At 39.3% G+C, this 20,948-nt stretch overlaps 2 protein-coding genes across 2 annotated transcripts in view; both read right to left on the bottom strand.

Moving 5' to 3' along the window:
* LOC114643436 (E3 ubiquitin-protein ligase TRIM39-like) overlaps positions 1–20,948 on the bottom strand; it is a 303,199-nt gene that overhangs the window by 173,615 nt on the left and 108,636 nt on the right. The window lies entirely within an intron of this gene.
* The window catches only part of LOC114643435 (hemicentin-1-like), a 99,969-nt gene that overhangs the window by 46,673 nt on the left and 32,348 nt on the right, over positions 1–20,948 (bottom strand). The window contains exon 9 of the mRNA XM_051922290.1: positions 992–1,336. Within this exon, the coding sequence (XP_051778250.1) occupies positions 992–1,336 (345 nt within the window). The remainder of the gene's footprint in view (positions 1–991; positions 1,337–20,948) is intronic.

The raw sequence follows: 20,948 nt of genomic DNA, 5'->3' as shown, positions 1-20,948 counted from the left end.
GTGCTCTTTTCAAGCTAACTCCTTCCCCTTCTCATAATGTATTATTTAAATTAGAGTAAAATTAGAAAAAATAAACTCATCATGCATGAACAAATTACTGTATATCATATTAACTTTTTTCTATTTTTATGATCACTTTTGGAGGGTAAACCTATCTGAAAATAAATCTAATTTAACAATTGTAATACTGTATTGATCTTCAAAACATACAGTACACTGCCAGCCTTAAATGAAAAAGAATCAAGAATCAATCAACCATAATATGTATTGAATCAGTAAGCAAATAGATTTTTTATACTGTTGCTCAATGATCAAACTGCACAGGGAGTCCCATAACTCTTTACGTAAAGACGTGCTTCCCGGCTGCAGTTTTAAATGCACTTCCCCTTCATTTCCACTGATGTTCTTGAGTATGTGATTCACCCTTAAGCCAAAAGTATGTTGCTGGATCTACTTTATCAATACCGTTGAGGATTTCAAATATTAAGATTAGGTCCCCACATTGTCTTCCCTGTTCAAGACTGAACAGATTTAATTGTCCGAGTCTATCAAAGTATGACATGTCCTCAAGTCCTAGGATGCATATTGCTCTCTTCTGCGCAGCTTCAAGTATATTAGATTGATTCTAAAAATGCTAATTTTCAATTGGCTGTCTCTTTGTGGATGCATGAGTTGCAGAATTGGTGGATGGTGGTCTCTATTAAGGTAATCAAAACATGTAATGATATACAGAATATGGTGAGTGATAGTTCTGAATAGTTCTAATTCAATGGAGCCAAACAATTCATTTCATTTGCGTAAACTGGAATGCTCATCTTTTTACATATAACATGCCCATTTTAATCACAATTAATAAATGGAAGCCTCTGTCAACACGTCAGTACTAAATGAGCCCTGGCTGTTGAACAGCTGAGTAATGAATGGTCAGCCACTGAAAGCACAACCAGCCTTTAAATATCTTAAAATTAAAGGAAGTCTCCAATCATATTACCTGGAACCAGCAGCTCTACATTGTTACAATGAAGATGATCTGAAATAAGACAGCATTTATATTCTCCTTCATCAGAAAACTTAACATCCCTCAATTGAAAAGATATAGTGCTTTTTTCAGTCTCTTGGATAAAAAAATTAACTCGACCACTGTATTCTTCACTTTCCATCTCCTGTATGACTTTTTTGTTTGCATAGCTCAGTACAACAGAGGCTTTCTTATTTCTGACTCTGTACCATCTGATTTCCATCTCAAAAACACTGACTTCATCTGAGAGGTGACATGGCAAAATGACATTTTCACCTGCCAGTACCGTTATCGGAGCACTGGGAACAATAATAGGGTCTGTGGAAAAAGAAACAAAGAGAAAATTACTACACAGACAAGTGTATAAAACAATAACCAGGATGAGTGACTGGAGTATTGCTTTATTTAATCTAAAACTTTCAGATGGATACTCCTCATTGTCTTTTAAATTTATGTTTAAACATCCCAAATCTCATTTGAGCTCATAAGGTCTTTAGACCACATCTGTTACAAAATTCTAAATTATATATATTATTTGAAATGCAAAAACATAAAGTACAAATATATAATCTTAGTTTTCTAATCCCTCACTTAAGTGAATCATGCCATTCCAAAGAAAGCAAAAGAGGATACAATTTCATGCTGAGTTTGCAAGTACACAAAGGAAAAAAAATACCGTTTCATCTACTGAGATACGTTGAAACTAAAGACCCCCCAAGCACACACAACCCTGTCTATCAAAGCAGTTGACCATGCTATGTGATATTTTTCCCCATCTCTAACCATAGTTGTTTTAAGCCCTCAGGTTTTTCAATTGCTGCATGTGGGTCATCAGCAATCTTAAAAAGGTAAAATATGGGTCCAACAGCTACAAAAGTTGAGAAACACTATCAGACTTCCATCACAAAAAAGAAAAGACACTTACAGCAGTACAGGTGTTGCTGGTACTGATACTTGTGCATTGACAGCTTAGCACTGCATGGCTAATTATGCAAGCAAATGATCAATGTTCCTAGCAACAATTCCAAAACAAGCCTTAATGGATGCCTCCCTCTCCCCCTACCCTCAACACAGGACATGTTGTGGCATAATAAAAAGAATCATAATAAAAATAAAAAAGATTTATTCTTATTTACAAGGTGCTTCTGTCTTCTTAATGGAAGAAGAAAGTGTGAAGCATCTGCATATATACATGGGAAACAAATAAGACATTCCCTCTGTGCCTAAAGCCACTACAGTAATCCCTCCTCCATCGCGGGGGTTGCGTTCCAGAGCCACCCGCGAAATAAGAAAATCCGCGAAGTAGAAACCATATGTTTATATGGTTATTTTTATATTGTCATGCTTGGGTCACAGATTTGCGCAGAAACACAGGAGGTTGTAGAGAGACAGGAACGTTATTCAAACACTGCAAACAAACATTTGTCTCTTTTTCAAAAGTTTAAACTGTGCTCCATGACAAGACAAAGATGACAGTTCCGTCTCACAATTAAAAGAATGCAAACATATCTTCCTCTTCAAAGGAGTGCGCGTCAGGAGCAGAGTCTGTCAGAAAGACAGAGGAAAGCAAACAAATCAATAGGGCTGTTTGGCTTTTAAGTATGCGAAGCACCGCCGGTACAAAGCTGTTGAAGGCGGCAGCTCACACCCCCTCCGTCAGGAGCAGGAAGAGAGAGAGAGAGAGAGAGAGCCAGAGAAAAACAAACAGTCAAAAATCAATACGTGCCATTCGAGCTTTTAAGTATGCGAAGCACCGTGCAGCATGTCGCTTCAGGAAGCAGCTACGTGAAGATAATCTTTCAGCATTTTTAGACGAGCGTCCATATCGTCTAGGTGTGCGAACAGCCCCCTGCTCACACCCCCTACGTCAGGATCAGAAAAGTACGTTGGGTAGCTTCTCAGCCATCTGCCAATAGCGTCCCTTGTATGAAATCAACTGGGCAAACCAACTGAGGAAGCATGTACCAGAAATTAAAAGACCCATTGTCCTCAGAAATCCACGAACCAGCAAAAAATCCATGATATATATTTAAATATGCTTACATATAAAATCCACAATAGAGTGAAGCCGCGAAAGGCGAAGCGCGATATAGCGAGGGATCACTGTACTTCAAATGATGGAACAAGCCAGTCCCAAGATGCCACTTCGTGAAAAGGCCAGTGTATGCCCAAGGCTGGAAACCTGCTAGTGCAATGATATATATTTTATTCCATTTACTGTCTGAGTGAATGCTGTCGTGTTTGTCTGCTGCTGCTCATCGGAAACTTTCTCCTCTTCTTTTGTGCAAGTTTTTTCTGTGTTTTGGACTTTCCTGAATTGTGTGGAGACCCACAAACGCTGGAGTTTCGGTCTGCAATCATTCTGCTGCCACCCAAATGTCTTTGCTGCCTTCATTAAGTTGTTGCTATCTGCCTCAATGGTTAGCATGATCCCTTGCAAGTGCTGGTTTCTTCAGACGATCCTGTCATATCCGTGAGTAAATTGCTACCTTCTTCAGCTGTCAATGATTTTTACTTAATGTCCTGCTGAGCTGCTGATTCTGAACTCTAGGCCTTGCAAAGGAGCTGGATTGTATTATTGTGCTTCTATAAAAATCTTACGATGCCCTCTTATCATCTACCACAGATCTTGTCAGATGCTGTACTGGAGTTTGCACTTCACTTTCCTGACTTTTAGTTTTATTCCAACCATCTGCTCTGTACCAGGATTCTTTCAATCTGGTTTAAATTAATGGGGTGGAGGGGTAAACTTTGGAAATCTATGTCAGTGAAACTTTTGCGTGGGATTAAATCTAACTAAACAAATTGGCCAATATCATCTAAAGGCTCTGTGAATATGGCCTTAATGAGCATTCAGTCTGTGGCTAGTAAATCACTTATACTGAATGATGTTTTTACATCTTGAAACTTTTTTTATGTAAGTCAGAGACTTGGTTATTTGCTGGTGAGTCAGCATCTCTCCATGATCTCTTACCTTCTGACTGTAACTTTTTTAATTCATGTAGAAGCACTGATCAAGGTGTTGGGCTAGCCACGGTTTAAATGTAGATCTATGCCTTTAGACAGTTTGTAAGCTCATCTATTTAAAATCGAGTTTACCAATCCTGTGCTGTGTGTGTACTTGTTTACAGACCACCTAGATATAATAAGATTTTTCCTGATTAGAGACTTTTTTTAGGTGTGGTGGACTCATTTAACTAAGCCCAGAAGGTTTCAAGTTCCATTCATCATATAGGTTATGTGTTGGACTTAGTCCTTACTCTTGGCATACCTGTAAAAAAATGTGGAGGTTTTTGATGCCTGTATTTCAGACAACCATGCTGTCATTTTTAAATTTGATCACCTATGTCCATCCAAGAATTTTACACAACCCCAGCGTCACTTACATCCAATAATTGTGGAATGTCCCTTGCAGTTTTGTGATACCTTTTCTAACCTTTACTCATCCATGGTGGGAGAAGCCCTCTCTGTGTGCTCCAGTGCTCAAAGCCTGGTTAGGCTCCTAGAGTCTACATGTAAGCAAACATTTGACCTGTTTCCACCCTTAAAGTTAAGGAGAGCCAGGGTTGAGGCCAGAGTTCAGCCTTGGCTAAATGACACCACTCGTGGTTTCAGGCAGGAATGCAGGCAGGCTGAATGCAGTTGGAAAAAGGATAAACTCCAGATCTCATACAAAATTCTGAAAACTTGCTTGAAGCTGTATATGAACAAAATTAAATTATCTATCATACTTAATTGCAGATGCTGCCTCAAGGCCTAGCTAGCCGATATAGTTATGCAATTGAAACCTTCTAGTTATCCTCTTGATATTTTACCTGCTCGTCTGTTTGAAGACTCTTTTAGAGTCATCAGTCCACTTGTTTTAGTCATAATTAACAACTATTTAAAAATGGGGGAGATGCCTCAAAATTTCAAGCATGCAATTGTTCAGCCACTACTGAAGAAGCCTACTCTGGACTCTACAGTGCTCTCAAATTACAGACCAATCTCTAAGCTCCCTTTCCAGTCCAAAATAATGGAAAAGGTGGTTTATGTATAATTTGTGAATTTCCCATTGGGATTAATAAAGTATCTATCTATCTATCTATCTATCTATCTATCTATCTATCTATCTATCTATCTATCTATCTATCTATCTATCTATCTATCTATCTATCTATCTATCTATCTATCTATCTATCTATCTATTACTTTCATATTTGCTGGAAAATAATTTATGTGATGTGTTCCAATCTGGCTTTAAAAAAATGTAACAGTACAGAATCTTCTGTTGAAGGTGACAAATGATATTCTACTAACCTTGGACTTGGGATCTTTTAGTGCTGTTTTAGTGTTGTGGGACATTAGTGCAGCTTTTGATGCGGTGGACCATGGGATTCTATTAAAATGGCTTAAGAGTGAAGTTGGCATTCAAGGATGTGCAGTGAAATGGTTTCCTTCTTGAATAGTAGATCTATGTCAATGAACATAGGTAATAACTTCTCACAGACAGCTCCGCTCACTCAGTGTGTACCAGAAGGCTCTATTCTGGCCCCTTTATTATTTGCCTTTGTGGTGGGTGGCCGGCTAAATATTCCGGTCCTCACCCCCAGGCCGCCAGGTGGAGCTCTCATGACAACATGGACGTTCCCCGAGTTCCAGCAGGGCCTCATGGACTTTGTAGTTTTTATGCACAGCCCTGCTGGGTACCTTGGGGACCACCAGGAGTCACTGTAAGGGGGCTGTTGGACTCTTACGTGCCCTATAACCCGGAAGTGCGTCATGATCATATGACAAGAAGAAACAATGTGCTTCCGGGTTGAAGAAAGGAGTTTTTATCCGACCCGGAAGTGTTCATGATCACATGGACAGAAGAGAGAAACGCTTCCAGGTCAAGGACTATAAAAGGACTATGGGAAATCCCAGATGTCGAGCTGAGCTGGGTGGAAGGGTGGCAAAGCGTCTGGGAATGTGGAGGATTGATTATTGAGTATTGTAGTGATTATTGGTAATTTATGAGTATTGTGGAGTGGAGGGTGCTTTGTGCAAGTTATAGTTCGAATATAGATAATATTTGGACTTTTACCTGGTGTCTGGAGTCAAGTCAGAGGGTTCAAGAGGACGACAGCTCCCTCTATCTGTCACAGTGGCGTAGTCGGCAGGATACTTTAGCGCCTTTTGCAGAGGACCTGTTTATAAATTTTCTGTGGGCAGAAAACCCCAAGAGGACAACGTCCGGACATGCAGCAACAGCACTAGAACCCGTCTTCGCCAAGTCCGTTATGGGGAAGAAGAGGAGCAAACAGAGAGACAGCGCCAGCGGAAGATCTGACTTTGTCATGCTCGACACTCGGGATGAGCTGAGGAGCAGCCACATGGGGCAAAAGGAGCCTCTAGAGACTAACAACCATCACGAGGTATGTGCCGGGGAGTTAAAAGAAAACCCTTTTAAAATAACTCATTTTGTCCCGTGCATGTACCTTGGTGAAGACCATCGAGAGATTCTGCGGGAGACAGATGAAATTCCCGGTAAAGGTGGCACACTCCTAGCTGAGCTGACAAGCCCGAGAAGGGCCTTCCGCATGTCAGCTGTCTGCGAGGGACATGTGATCAACCCTGATGCAATTTGGGAAGGAGAAGGTCCGCGTCCTGCTGTTTGCAACTTCGCGACGGACTTGGACTTCCCAAAGAGGAAGGGAGAGGCGAGCGAAGCACCGCTCACCCCACGAAAAGGTAAAGAGAGCCGGGAAATGGCTGATCGATCCGCCGACAAAATAATACAGGCAGATTGCAGTCAGCCAAAGATGGCGGCCTGGTCCTCAGAGAATGAGAACTCCAATTCCCAGAAGCCTCCGCGAAACCCGTCAGAGCACGTGCCGATAGCGGACGTGCTCATTGGCTCCCGGCCGGCAGGTAAGATGAAGAAGGAAGTAAGCCTGCCGCCGGCCGAATTAAATAACTTTGTAGACGTGCGGGAACTCGAGAAATTAATCGAGCCCGTGCGAGGTATTTTGCAGATGTTACAGGCTATAACGAAGATAGTCAGAGACCTGGGAGCGACGGCCGAAGCGCCAATAAAGAAGGTGGATGAATACCTGCAGCGATTAGGCAGAGAAGCCCCAGTCTTGGTTGATTCGTCAGTACAGGTAAGCCCAAGCCGTACCGTATATTATAAGGGGATGCAGTGCAATTCGGGCCCGCAATTAATAAGTAGCGGGTGCCGAGTCACTGCGAACCCAACAAGGGATTGTGGAATGATAACCGAGTGGTCGGGGGAAGGAACGAGCCGGGGCAAGCGTATGACGCGGCCTCCTGGAACGTGTCGGACCTCAAGACCCCGACCTGTGTTATGAGCGATGTAACGCTGGTAATAGAAGGGGCGGGGGAAGCGCCGATCAAACCGGGGCAGCTGAAAAGTGCTGCCTCCTGGAGCGATACGGTGCTGAAGACGCCGCCTCCTTCTAAGAAAGAATCTAAAGGGGTGCAGACAGGAAAGGGGCTCTCTTTTACTAATAGAGAGACCCAAACTGTGGACAAGCCCCAGAGTAAAAAGGAGATCCCAAAAGAAAAACGGGAGTCTCCTGATAAAGTAGAAAAGGGCGTAGAAAACACAGAGGTGGCTATGGAACCTCCCTCGGCGGAGAAAAGTTGCGGAGACAGAACTGACAGAGTTCCCGAGGTGTTTCCGGTCTAGTGGAGAAAGACAGCCGGGAGGACGACGGCTCTGTTACAACTGTCATCGACCGGGCCACGTTTGACGAAGTTCTCCTCAGAGGGCAGGGGAGCGGAGGAATAACCGATACACTGTTCCCCCTAGGTTCTCTGGGGGATCTAGACAACACAGCCAAGGCCCAACGGCCGTGTCCACCTGGAGGAGGATGTCCCTTGGGGGACTGGACGCTCCGCCCCAGTTGGCTTCGCTAAAGGGAGGGTACTGTGGTGGGTGGCTGGCTAAATATTCCGGTCCTCACCCCCAGGCCGCCAGGTGGAGCTCTCACGACAACATGGATGTTCCCCGAGTTCCAGCAGGACCTCATGGAATTTGTAGTTTTTATGCACAGCCCTGCTGGGTACCTTGGGGACCACCAGGAGTCGCTGTAAGGGGGCTGTCGGACTCTTACGTGCCCTATAACCCAGAAGTGCGTCATGATCATATGACAAGAAGAAACGGCGTGCTTCCGGGTTGAAGAAAGGAGTTTTTATCCGACCCGGAAGTGTTCATGATCACATGGACAAAAGAGAGAAATGCTTCCGGGTCAAGGACTATAAAAGGACTATGGGAAATCCCAGACGTCGAGCTGAGCTGGATGGAAGGGTGGCAACACGTCTGGGAGTGTGGAGGATTGATTATTGAGTATTGTAGTGATTATTGGTAATTTATGAGTATTGTGGAGTGGAGGGTGCTTTGTGCAAGTTATAGTTCATTCAAGAGGACGACAGCACCCTCTATCTGTCACACCTTATACTTGCTCCCTCTGGGGTCCTTATTCCAAAAACATGGCATTGATTACCACTGTTATTCTGATGATACTCAGGCTTTATATTAAAGTTAGCCCTGACATAGTTTTATCTGTAAAGAAGTTCATGGAGTATATTAATGATATTAAACTGTGGAGGGTGCAAAATTTCCTCCAACTAAATAAAATAAAAATGAGGTCATAATCTTTGGCCTTACTTTTTCTGCTAATGAAATTGGCACTCATATAGGCTTGTTGATGGCAAAAATTCATAATGATGTCAGGAACTTGGGTATCATCTTTGATTCATCTTTAAGCTTTGGCAAACAATCTCCACAGCAGTAAAAGACAAATTTCAAAGTTAAAACCCCTTCCTTTCATAGAAGGATTTGGCAACAGTGCTTCATGCTTTTATTACATCTCAGCTTGATTGTTGCTATTCCTTATATGTGGGATTGCCCAAATCTGCCCTGTTGCACCTTCAGTTGGTACAGAATGCAGCAGCTAGATTTCTGGCCAGCACTAATAAATGAGAGCATGTCTCACCTATACTGGCCTCCCTCCATTGGCCACCAGTGAGATTTCGGATTGACTTCAAAGTTTTAATGATTGTTTTTAAGGCCTTGCATGGCATCAGCCCTAAATATATCTGCAGTCTCCTGCATCCTCTCTAGTGAACAAGATTTTTGAGGTCATCTGCTCAATTACTCTTTGCAGTTCCTAGATCACGGCTAAAGTTTAAGGGCAACAGGGCTTTTTCAATTGTTTCTCCAAGACTTTGGAACAATCTGCTGCTAGATAGTAGATAGTTTTAACTAACTGTTTTATAAAATTGGCTGTATTATAGTAGCCTTACAAGATTCTTTTTACAACACTTTGGTAGAACTTCTATTGTTTTTAAATGTGCTTTATAAATACATTTTACTGATTGATTGATTGATTGATTGATTTCTAGTTTGTGGATATTTGTTGTATTTAGTTTGTGGTATTTGCCTCATCTGCATCTTTTCTTGTTTTGGACGCTGTGGCTCAGAGCAGCACTGCTGCCTCACAATTCAGATCACATATTTGGAAACAATATTCAGTCCAGGACAGTTGGCAGGCCATTCCCTAGCCTTCAGGGACACCTAAAAGACCATTGCATCATTATAATCCACTCAAAATTAGTTCATGTTTATTGACTTCAATGCATTTCAATGAGTTTGGCAAAGTTCAGAAACAATTTCTCTAATTTTGACAACTCAAGGCGAAGAGAATTCAGCAGGGTTCACTACATAATATAACAAAGTAATATCGTCACAATCTTGAACCCACTTAATCCTATTCAGGACCACAAAATAATGTTATCACTATTATTAATAAGCATTTTACTTGAAAGCTTTATCAGAAGCCATGCAGTGTGATACAATATCTAACCATCCTTTAGTACATTTTACTGTAGTCCATAACAGTACACACTTAGTCATACTACCGTCATAATCCTTACATGAACATCTTTGGAATGCGAAGGAAAAGAAGCAAAAAAGAAAATAGTTTGCAATTCAAAAGTATAAATTTGTAAGAAAATTAGTATTTCCACAAATGACACAAAGGAAACAAAGACTGTAAAGATTACTTTTTTAACACCCTGCAATCTTCTAGGCATCTTTATACTGTAGAAATATCTGACATTTAAAACACTGTGACACCATGATTTGTTATGTAAAAAGTTATTAAACTGTTCCACAGCTGCTCTTTCCTATACTCACATCACCCACTGTGCTTTGTGCCCGCAATCGAAGGACCGATGGGGAGGGGCCAGTCTATTTGTGTTTTTGCTGTTACGTGAATCATCAAATTAAAGTCGTTGACAGTTACCTGTTGTGATCATTTTCCATTACCAAGCAGAGAGATGGCTTCAAGTCAACAGCAGTAGCATTATGTATAACAGTCTTGATATCGAGTGCTTAACAAATACATTTAGGCCCATAAGTATCTGGACAGTGATACAATTTTCATAAATATGGTTCCCTATGCCACCACAATTGATTTGAAGTAAAGAAATTTTAACAAAGTTTAACAAAAATATTGTTTGAGCTGTTTAGGAATGACAACCATTTTTTTATGTAGTCTCCCCATTTTCAGGGGCTCAAAAGTATTTGCACAATTGACTGAGAAGCTGTCAGATTTGAACAGGTCTTTCATTATTTCATTAACTATTAAGCAGTGTGCCGGACAACCACGACCATTACCCAGCTGGGATGCCAGCTGGATGGAAGGACTGAGGAGAGAGCACCCGCATGGCACTGCCTTCCCTGAGACGGAAGAGTGCAAAAGTAATGGGTGGTTATGGCATGACAGATTCCCACAGGGCACACTGGGAGCTGGAGTTTGGTACAGCCCTGTTGGGTTCCATGGGGGCCACCAGTGGGAGCTATAGAGCCCTATACTGGATTTTCACCACACCTGGGAGTGATTCCAGGTCTGAAATGAGTAACCTGGAATACTCCAAGTGCCAACATAAGAAGAACAAAACTTTATATTCAATTATTGCCTGATGTCTGGAACCTAAGACCATCTGCAAGTGCTAGGTTTCCACCATAGTGATGTTTTGCGAGTCCTTTACTGCAGCTGACTTCAGGTGTTACTGGTTCGTTGTACTTTCTGCCATCAGTTTTGACTTCAGCAAGTGAAATGTATGTCCAGTTGGGTTGGGGTCAGTTGATTGATTCAGCCTTTGAAGAATATTCCACTACTTTGCATGGAAAAGCATCTTTACAATATGTTTTGGCTCATTGTCCATCTGTACTGTGAAGTATTGTCCTATCTATTTTGTAGCATTTGTCTGAATCTGAGCAAATGGTACAGCCCTGTACACTTCAGAATTCATACTGCTGTTTCTATCAGCAGTCATATCATCAATAAACACCAATGACTGACTTCCATTGGCAGTCACGCATGCCCATGCCACAACACTGCCTCCAGCATGCTTCACAAATGATGTGGTATTTATCAGATCATGAGCCGTTTTTTCTCTTCTCCATACTCTTCTCTTTCCAACACTCTGGTATATATTGATCTTAGATTGCTTTGTCCAAAGAAAATTGTTCCAGAACTGGACAGGTTTTTAAAAAACTGTTTTCTGGCAAAGTCTAAAGTGCCTTTCCAATGCTGACAGTTTACCAGTGATTTTCTCCTTGTGGTAAACCTCTGTCATTACTTTCATGAAGTCTTATCGTGATTATAGCCTTTGGCAATGATAGGTCTACCTCCCAGTGAGTGTTCTTGGTTTGGTTAAATGTTGTGAAGGGCTTCTTCTTCACCAAAGACAGAATACTGTAATCATGCAGCACATTTGTCTTTTGTGGCTTTCCAAACCTTCTGGTGTTGCTGAGTTCACCAGTGCGTTCCTTCTATTTAAGAATGTATCAGATGAGTGATTTGACCACTTCTTGTGTTTCTGTTATCTCTCTAAAGGTTTTCCTTTTCCCTAAGCCTAATGATGCAGTGCTTTTACTTGCATGGACAGCTTTTAGACCTTATTTTGAAAGTTCACAATGAAAGCTTCTAAATGCAAATTCCACACTTGGAATCAATGCCAGACCTTTAACCTACTTAATAATTAATGAAATAATGAGGGATCTGCTCTTACCTGGCTGTGGAACAGCTTGTCAGTCAAATGTCCAAACACTTTTGAAGTGCTATGAAAAAAAATGGCCAATCATCCATAAATGGCTCACAGAATATTTTTGGTAAACACCTTAAATTAAAGTTGAAAGTCTACACTTCAGTCACATAATTATTTCTTAATTTCAAATCCATTGTGGTTGCATACAGAGCAAAAATTATGATAATTGTGTCTTTCTCCAAATACTTATGAATCTAACTTTATATATGAGTATTCAGTGACAAAAAAATATCATCATTGCTTAACACTTTCTAAGTCTATTGCAAGGATGGGGGACAATATGGTGTGTTCACTGTGACAAATATCAATTTCCTTTTTTTATAATAACCTAAAAATTATTCTGACTAAATGTTAACTTTCATAGACACCGTTTAGAAAGCTAGAAAAGAATTGACAAAAGCAGACAGTGCAAAATAAGAAGAAGAAGAATAGAAAATAAAAATGTGTGTGTGTGAGAGAGAGAGAGAGAGGGAGAGAACATTTATCAACCACCATATATGACTCATTTTATATTAATATCTGATATTTAATGAAAAAATTTGACCTCGAGATTTTGATGAATCTTGATGTTTTAGACCTTCCTGAGTCCAAAAATACAATTTTTGAAATTATGTCTGTCTGTGTGTAAACACAATAACTCAAAAACGCTTTGACCTAGTCAATGAGATTTTGTACACCTGCTTTATATCAAAAATAAAGAATCCTGTTAACTTTTGGTACTTTAACTGAATACTTTTGCGAATTTTCAAGTAAACTATGGTTATAATTACAGATAGAATATTCAGATTTTGTATAGATGTTTATAATAATAAATAGCAAAGAGATATGAAATTTGAGAAAAATTACTCAACCGGAAACAGTACTTTATTTAAACAACCACCCGAATTTTTTGTATCATGGAAATATAAATGTGTACAGTCAGTCAGCCAGTCATTGTCCAACCCGCTATTTCCTAACACAGGGTCATGGGGGTCTGCTGGAGCCAATCCCAGCCAACACAGGGCGCAAAGCAGGAACAAATCCCGGGCAGGGCGCCAAACCTTCGCAGGACACACACCCACACACCAAGCACACACTAGGGACAATTTAGGATGGCCAATGCACCTAACCTGCATATCTTTGGACTGTGGGAGGAAACCCACGCAGATACAGATAAAACATGCAAACTCCACACAGTGAGGACCCGGGAAGCAAACCTGGGTCTCCTTACTGAGAGGCAGCAGCGCTACCACTGTGCCACTGTGCCGCCCCTAAATGTGTACATGATATTAAAAAATGTATTCAATATACAGTTACAGTTAAAAACTATTATTGCTTTTATTTTCATTTATACATCATCAGTTTAACAATAACGTGTGAACAATATGCCATGCAAATATCAAGATGTAATGGGAACAATAAACTGCTACATCCCCATCATGTTCCTGGTAATACATTTAATTTTATGATATTTGTTTTTTATTTCTGCCATCATTATCATAATTAAATGTAGCTAAATCCAGTTTTACATATAGCAATTCATTGCAACAATTATTATATAATACTAACACTTTTCTATGTTTTTAGGTGACTGTAATTCTTTTACTTTGCACATAATCTAGGTAATGAATATGTAATCATGAAAATATTCCACCACCATGTTCAACATCTCTAAGTACAAAAATATAATTTAATATTAAGTTTGATTATAAAGAGAGATAAATGATTTTGTATCGATATTATCCATTAGTTATGATGAGAAACAAAGAGATATGATATTTGAGAAATACAGCGCAACTCGAAGTGGTTCTGATGACCTTTTCCTCTATCTCAGTATACGTCAAGTTAATAAAGTAGAGGGAAGCACACTCCTGATTTTTTTTAATTTGAAGTGCTTATTTGTTTTTAATTATCATTGCCTTGTTTATCAATGTAACTTGACTAAAAGTTCATTTTATTATTTTCCCGATTGCTCACAGCTGCCTCTATTTTTTGATAGGAGCTTCAGCTGTTGCATACATAACACTAGTGATGAGCAGAATGAAGTCTAAAGTCCAAAACATTCAAAGTGATCGTGCTGGAAATCATTTCAAGGTCTTGTAGCATATGACGCTCATCTCTCTAATGACATCTCTTTCCATTTATGTAATACCACACCCATCTTATGTTAAAATTCCTTATAATGTATTTTTGTTCATGTTTGTTTCCTTTGCTTATGTTAATATTGTAATTTATGTTTATTACATGCTTTCTACTAGTTTGATGTATTTTTTAATTTATATGTGTCCATTCATGTTTTAATATGGTCTTTGTATTTCTTATTTTGTAGATGATTTCCCAAGAGGCGGGGCCACCTGTGCATCTCCATCAAGGGACTCCCTGAGGGAACACGCAGTCCTTTGCAGTACATTGTTTGCACTTGGTGCGTGCGAGTTCTCTTTTGATTACTGCTGTGCTGTTTTTCATAGTCTGGATTTTTTGACCTCTGTACTGTGGACTTGACCCCTCTTTTTGGATTTTTGGTTTTGGGAGTTGTTTGCCATTGGATTGCTTATTTTGTGAAGGAAATTTCTTATGGTCCTTTGTTCTCTTCAGAGCATCATGTACTGCAGAGCACTTTTTTGTGAAATAAATTTTTTATTTTATAAAGGTTCTTCATTTGCAATTTTTGTTTTGCAAGCTGAAGGTTGACAGACCTTTCCTTCAGTGATTTTTTTTGAGCTTTTTAAACATATTGGCCATTAACCCACTCTGATTTGGAGGCCTCTTTTTAAGATTTTGTTAGGAGAAATTCTGCAGTTCACATGTTAGTCAATAAATAAATAAATAAATAAATAAAAATAATACTATAATAAATAATAAAACCCCTGTGTGCGTCCAGGGTGTCCGTGTGTGTGTGTCTTCTGGTGAACTGCGCATGCGCGGGGTCGTGGATGCACACACACTGGAAGCTGTGCATACAGTAAATGGCCTAGCCACGGCCGCGCATGATAAGCAAATAAAGGACATCATTGCTGGGGAGAGTGCTGATTGCATAGTCGCGGCCGCGCACATAAAATCCGTTGCTGGGGAGATGCCACACATACAATAATCAGCTGCACGCCAGCACAGATTAAAATACTTGCTGGGGAACTGCACAGTACTTGCTGGAGAGACGCCACAGGCACGATTATCAGCTGCACACCACACATTACATCAGTTGCTGGGGAGACTCTGCTGATTGCCCACTGTTGTGACAGAAAATTAAAGGCATATTACGGACATCAAAGCCAGTATTACTGTCTTACAAGAAACAGAATGAGGTCAAGGTCCCTTGCCATTTAATATAGACTGTTCCTACTAATGTTTATGCACTACTGTTCTAGTGCCTGTTATTGTAACGGGCTTAATGTCTAGTAATAAATAAAATACCAACAGGCAGAATATACCATAAACAAAGAAGACTTTTAACAGAACTAAATAAGATTTTTAACAGAACTAAATAAGACACCTTGCTAATAGTGCAGATGCTCTATTTACCTTTTACATTTTAATACTGCTTTTTGTTATTATTACTATTATTATTAAGTGTTTTATTTTCTTGAGGTTGATTTTACTTGATCATTTTTTGGGGTCCCCAAATTTTACAAGTTCTTTTGGTAAATAGGAAGTCTATTGGGGAAGGAGTTCTAGAATGTACTTTACCACCTCTTACCCTTTAAAACTGAGGTATTTACATTTTTGTAAAAAAAAATAACAATTCCGCTAATTATTTTGGGAATTCCTTGGCTTTAAAAGCATAATCTCCATATTACCTGAAGCAGAAAAGAAGTTTTCAGTTGGGTACCTTCTATTAAGATAATTGTCTTCAGGAAGTCTGATACCCTTCTGTTTTCTGTTACAATATCAATATTAACCCTCTAAATATCAGGATTACTAGGATGTCTTTAGAACTCCAAGTCACACAAGAAAAATTATTGAGTTGTTGACTTACTGCCTAATGCCCCTCTTCCCAAGAGGAAATTTGATGCCCTTTCTAAACCTGAGAGTGGGGCTATAGATAATTATATTTGTGAGAATTTGGAGAATGTTTTTACAGTTTAGAACCATCTAATAGTCCAATAAGAGGTATTGGTCTTTTTATTTGTTGAAAAAAGAGGATGGAGGTTTAAAACCATACATTGACTTACATGGATTAAACAAAATAACAGTTAAGAATAATTACCTAGTTCCTCTTATATCATCTTTATCGAATCAGGTCACTGGGTTTACAATTTTTGCAAAATTAGAATTGCGCACAGCAGAAAATTTAATTAGGATTAGAGAGCGTGATGAATGGAAAACATGTGGACTTCATACTAATACAACATGTGGACATTATGAGTGTAAAATAATGCCCCATTAATTAGAAAATGAAAATGCAGTTTTCAGTCATTTTCTGAATTATATTTTTATAACATTTTGGAACTTTTTTAGAGTGTATATTAATTATATATTCATATTTTTATATTGAGTATTTTGATACGTGTTCAGCTTGTGAGGGAGGTTTTTTTTTAACAATTACAAGATAATCACTACTTCTGTTAAATTCTTTATGGATTTCATCAGGGCAAAATTTTCTTCCTAGGGTACAAAATTACAATGGACCTCAGATAACAGCTAGCCTAAACTAGAAATAGTCAGAGAGTATTAAACTGGATCAAAGATTTGTTGGTTTTGCTATTATCATTGTTTCATTAAATGTTCTAATTCAATTATTGACCCTATTACTTCTTTAACTAGAAGGAGTCATAAACAATTTATTTGGACTTCTGAATCTCATACACCTTTTGAGAAACTGAAAGCCCCATATATCAGCTCACTCATTTTAAGACATCCCTGCTGTTTTTTGTAGATGTGAATGTACCCTGTCTCTGAGTCTGTGCTATTTTGTCAGACATTTACAGACGCTGGTTTAACCCATGCTTGTGCTTTACCTCAAAGAAATTTACCTTAGAGGAGTAGAATTATGATGTGACTAGAATTGTTAGCTGTTAGCTAATAACTAGCCCTTGAAAAATGGTGACTTTGGCTACAAGGTACTACTATTCCATTTAAAAAAAGGCAGATGTATTATAAAGACAACACAATACTAATGAAGTAACAGCAAATCCTGAAATGATAAGCACCTGAAAAAATACTAGCTATAACTCCAACTACATCTCTAGATAATTTGGAGGAGTTAATTAAACATGCTCAGGATAGGGTTCCAAATCCAGAGAAAATACCTGAGTGTAGATATTATTTTCCACCAGACTTCAAGGAAAACTTTGAATTGGCTTATGCATCTATTATGTTTTGTCACCCTGGAATCAGTCAATCTTTAATAAACCTGAAGAAATATTTTTGGTGGTGTCACACACGTGAAGATAATTCCACACCAGGCTAGGGTGTGGTGGGGTGCACTAAACCTTTCTCTGTTGTCTCTGCAGACCAAATACAGGAAATTCTGCTTAATTCAACATCAAAGACACTGCTCCCAGTTCTGACCCAAAGATTGACATCACTTCTGGTTCTTGCCCCAAGAATATCACTTCCAGCTCCGGTTCAGCCTTAAATAACAGACCACTTCCTTCTCTGCTCAGTTCAGTCTTGAACTTCATTCTATGCACATCAATGTGATTATTTATACCCGTTTGCAGCCAGGGACACTATACGGGTGGCTGCCCCAAACCTTTTTTTGTGTGTGTCAAGGCTGGTTATTTCACAGTGGTAATACTGTATATGTATCAACATGCTTAAAATTATGTTGCAGCTTGTGAAGTATGCTGCAAGGCTAAATCATCTCAAGGGTACCACATTGGATTATAAAATCCTGTTCTAGCTCTAAACCATCTACGGGAAGCCATTTCAATGGATTTCATTACAAATCTGCCTCCTTCAAATGGTTTCACTATTGTTTAGTGGTAATGGACAGAACTTATTTTTGCTCAGGAAACTTCCTCTGGCATGGGCTTTGGCTGCTGTTTTTTGATACACTTAGTGTGTTTAGATGGTTTGTCTTTAGGTTTTAGAAGAAATAAGTGGAAAGGACTGGCAAGCTTTGTTGAGCTGAATGGCCTGTGCTTGTCTAGATTGTTCTAATGTTCTAAAAAAGAGGACTCTGATATGACTGGAACATTTTATTAATTTTCCTGTTATCTATGTGGCTAAACTGAGGTTTTTAAAAACAGGGAACATAAATTAGATATTAGTTTTGCTATATGTGACTTCCTTTAAAATTTCATCGTTTTTATTATCTTCCCACTGCACCATTTTCAATTTCTTACAGATAACACTATTTTGTGTGAATTAAAATACTTTATTTATGATTGTCTTACATTGCTGGCTTAATGAAAGATCTGTTTGTCTTTTTACTATTTAACCTGTTCATATTCTTTCATTAAAATCTTTTTACTGTCTTGTGCTGTATTCTCTGCAGCTGGTTAGCACATAGCATTTTTTGTGGCCAAATTTTGGTATTATACTTAGAGTAGAGTGAGTAGAATAACAGTTTTCATTCACTGCTATTTTGCCTGTGGTTTCTCACTTATCACTCCCACTCACTTATTATTAATTCCAGATTAGCTGAGTTGAGAGGAGACATCTCAGTAAGGTCTGTTAATAGTTTGGTTTTAGGTGAAACAGCACCATAGAAGCAAGGTTATACCTTAGTAACTAAAGCCCCAAATGCCTGTTGGGCACACTATGGATGACTACCCTTGCATCTGGTAAGCTGAAGCACAAACACACAAACTTAAGAGATAGCCTGTGTATAGTATTGTCTTAGGTAAAACACCATTACAGGTAAGGATGTACTGCCTAGTGTTATGCTTGCAGTGAAAACAGATGCACTTCTGGAATAATGGTGAAGATGAGGAGAAGAAATGCCAATAATCCCAGAAAAAGTGTCTATACTGAGATTGTATCAAACCAGATCACAAACAAAAGAAAGACTCAGAAGCACCAAATAATAATCCACAGATTTTAAGTTGTCAGCAAACTTAGATGAAAAAGGGACACTAGTTGTGACCTTCAAACCTGTCACAACCATGAACCAGGAGTCTTGTCCTGGCATTGAGAATCATGAAATATCAGCGCCCATGAAAAATAAAGATGGCATTGGAAAAAGACACAACAAATAAATAATCATAATTAAACATTTTCTGATCAAAACCTAATGTAAAAATGAGTTATTAGACCACAAAATCCTATAACTTGGTATAAAGCATAATAAACTAAGGTGAATTACGCAAGTAGAAAATAAAATAACACAAAAGATAACATATAGTGGGCACAGCATTGCAGATAATCTTGTCTAGTTTAGAGTATATGCTCCCACACTGCATAGAACCTAAGGTTTAGGGTCAGTGTGAAAAGTAAAGAATTTCCCACAAATTCACTTCAGCTTAACATGGTAATCAGCATTGAATATGGATACTTTTATAATTCTGATCAAATGAACAGTTATCACTCTAATTTAACCATTTAATTGGTTGTCACTGATTTTTACCAATATGGTGAGTCTGGTAGGAATATGCCTCCATGACCATTGCCATAACTAACAGCAAGTAATGGTACTACTAGATATTGCTGCAATGATCTATTATTTATCAGAACATGGCATCATGGCATATTCCCCAAAAATGGACTTTCTAACTTCACACACAGCTACTTTCTTTTCATGATGCCTCTTAATGCCTACTTTAGTCAAATAAACACATGATGTACAATAAAATAATAAGAAAACTTTATGGTTGGCCATGCAGATGTGCCACACTGGGGAATGTTTGATAAAAGTAAATGAAATTTCCATCACATGTAATACTGCATGTGTTCCTTGAAATTTATATAGTGAAGATGAGCAACTACAATGAAAAATCATATCAAAACTAAATACTTGTCAGCATCAACAGAGTGAAAAATACTGCCTTGGCATCCAAAGTGAGAAGAAAGTATTGCATTCAACTCAGCACTGCCACCAGTTTAAGAGGTTGTTTTCAATGGACTAAGAAGGTTTATTGCTAAAATGCTTGATGTAAAATGTGGATGCAAACCCTGCTTTGTGCCAGCTACACACTTAGCTATTGTGGTGGACGGCTGGGACCCTTTCCCGGCCAGGACACCTGGAGAACGGAAGGACCGGGAGAGAGACAATATCTCCCCCAGGATGCAAGAGGGCAGCCCCCCAGGATTGCATCAGGGCCACCGCCAGGGGCCACCCGGATCATTCCAGAGCCATGGGCTGCAGCACTTCCACCAGACCAGGAAGTGCTGCCGGAAGAGAAACCAAATGCACCTGGATTGCTTCCAGGTGCCCAAGCAGCACTTCCACGACACCAGGAAGTGCTGCAGGAAGTTCATTGGTGCACACCTGGAGCACATCCGGGTGCAACATAAAAGGGGCTGCCTCAATCCTTTGGGGAGCCGGAGTCAGGAGGCAGAGGACAGAGCTTACAAGAGAGGAGTGAAGGCAGCAGTGAAAGAGTAGAGAAGAAAAGAGAAAGGAAAGGAAATGAAACAAAAAGAAAAGGAAAAAGAGCATTGTTGCTGGTTTGTGCACTGTGTGTTGAAGAAAGAAAATAAGCGTATGTGATTTTGGACTTTTGTGTGTCCTGCGTCTGTCTGCAGCTGGGCATCTTCCACACTATTTACACTGTTTTATTTTCTTTATTTTCTTTATTCATCATATGTCACTAGGTTTTTGGAATTTTGTTCTTGCACTTGCTAAACGTATTACTTTCAACCCATGGAGGAAAATAACTGTCCATTATGGCTATAAAATTTTGAAAAAAAAATTGTTCTCTTTTGCAATTTTAGCCCAATTTGGGAAAATCTCTGGGAAACACTC

The sequence above is a fragment of the Erpetoichthys calabaricus genome, chromosome 2 (genome assembly GCF_900747795.2).
Source record: "Erpetoichthys calabaricus chromosome 2, fErpCal1.3, whole genome shotgun sequence".
Lineage (NCBI taxonomy): Eukaryota > Metazoa > Chordata > Cladistia > Polypteriformes > Polypteridae > Erpetoichthys > Erpetoichthys calabaricus.
The sequence above is the reverse complement of the archived record's forward strand: the minus strand, read 5'-3'. Positions and strand labels throughout refer to the sequence as shown.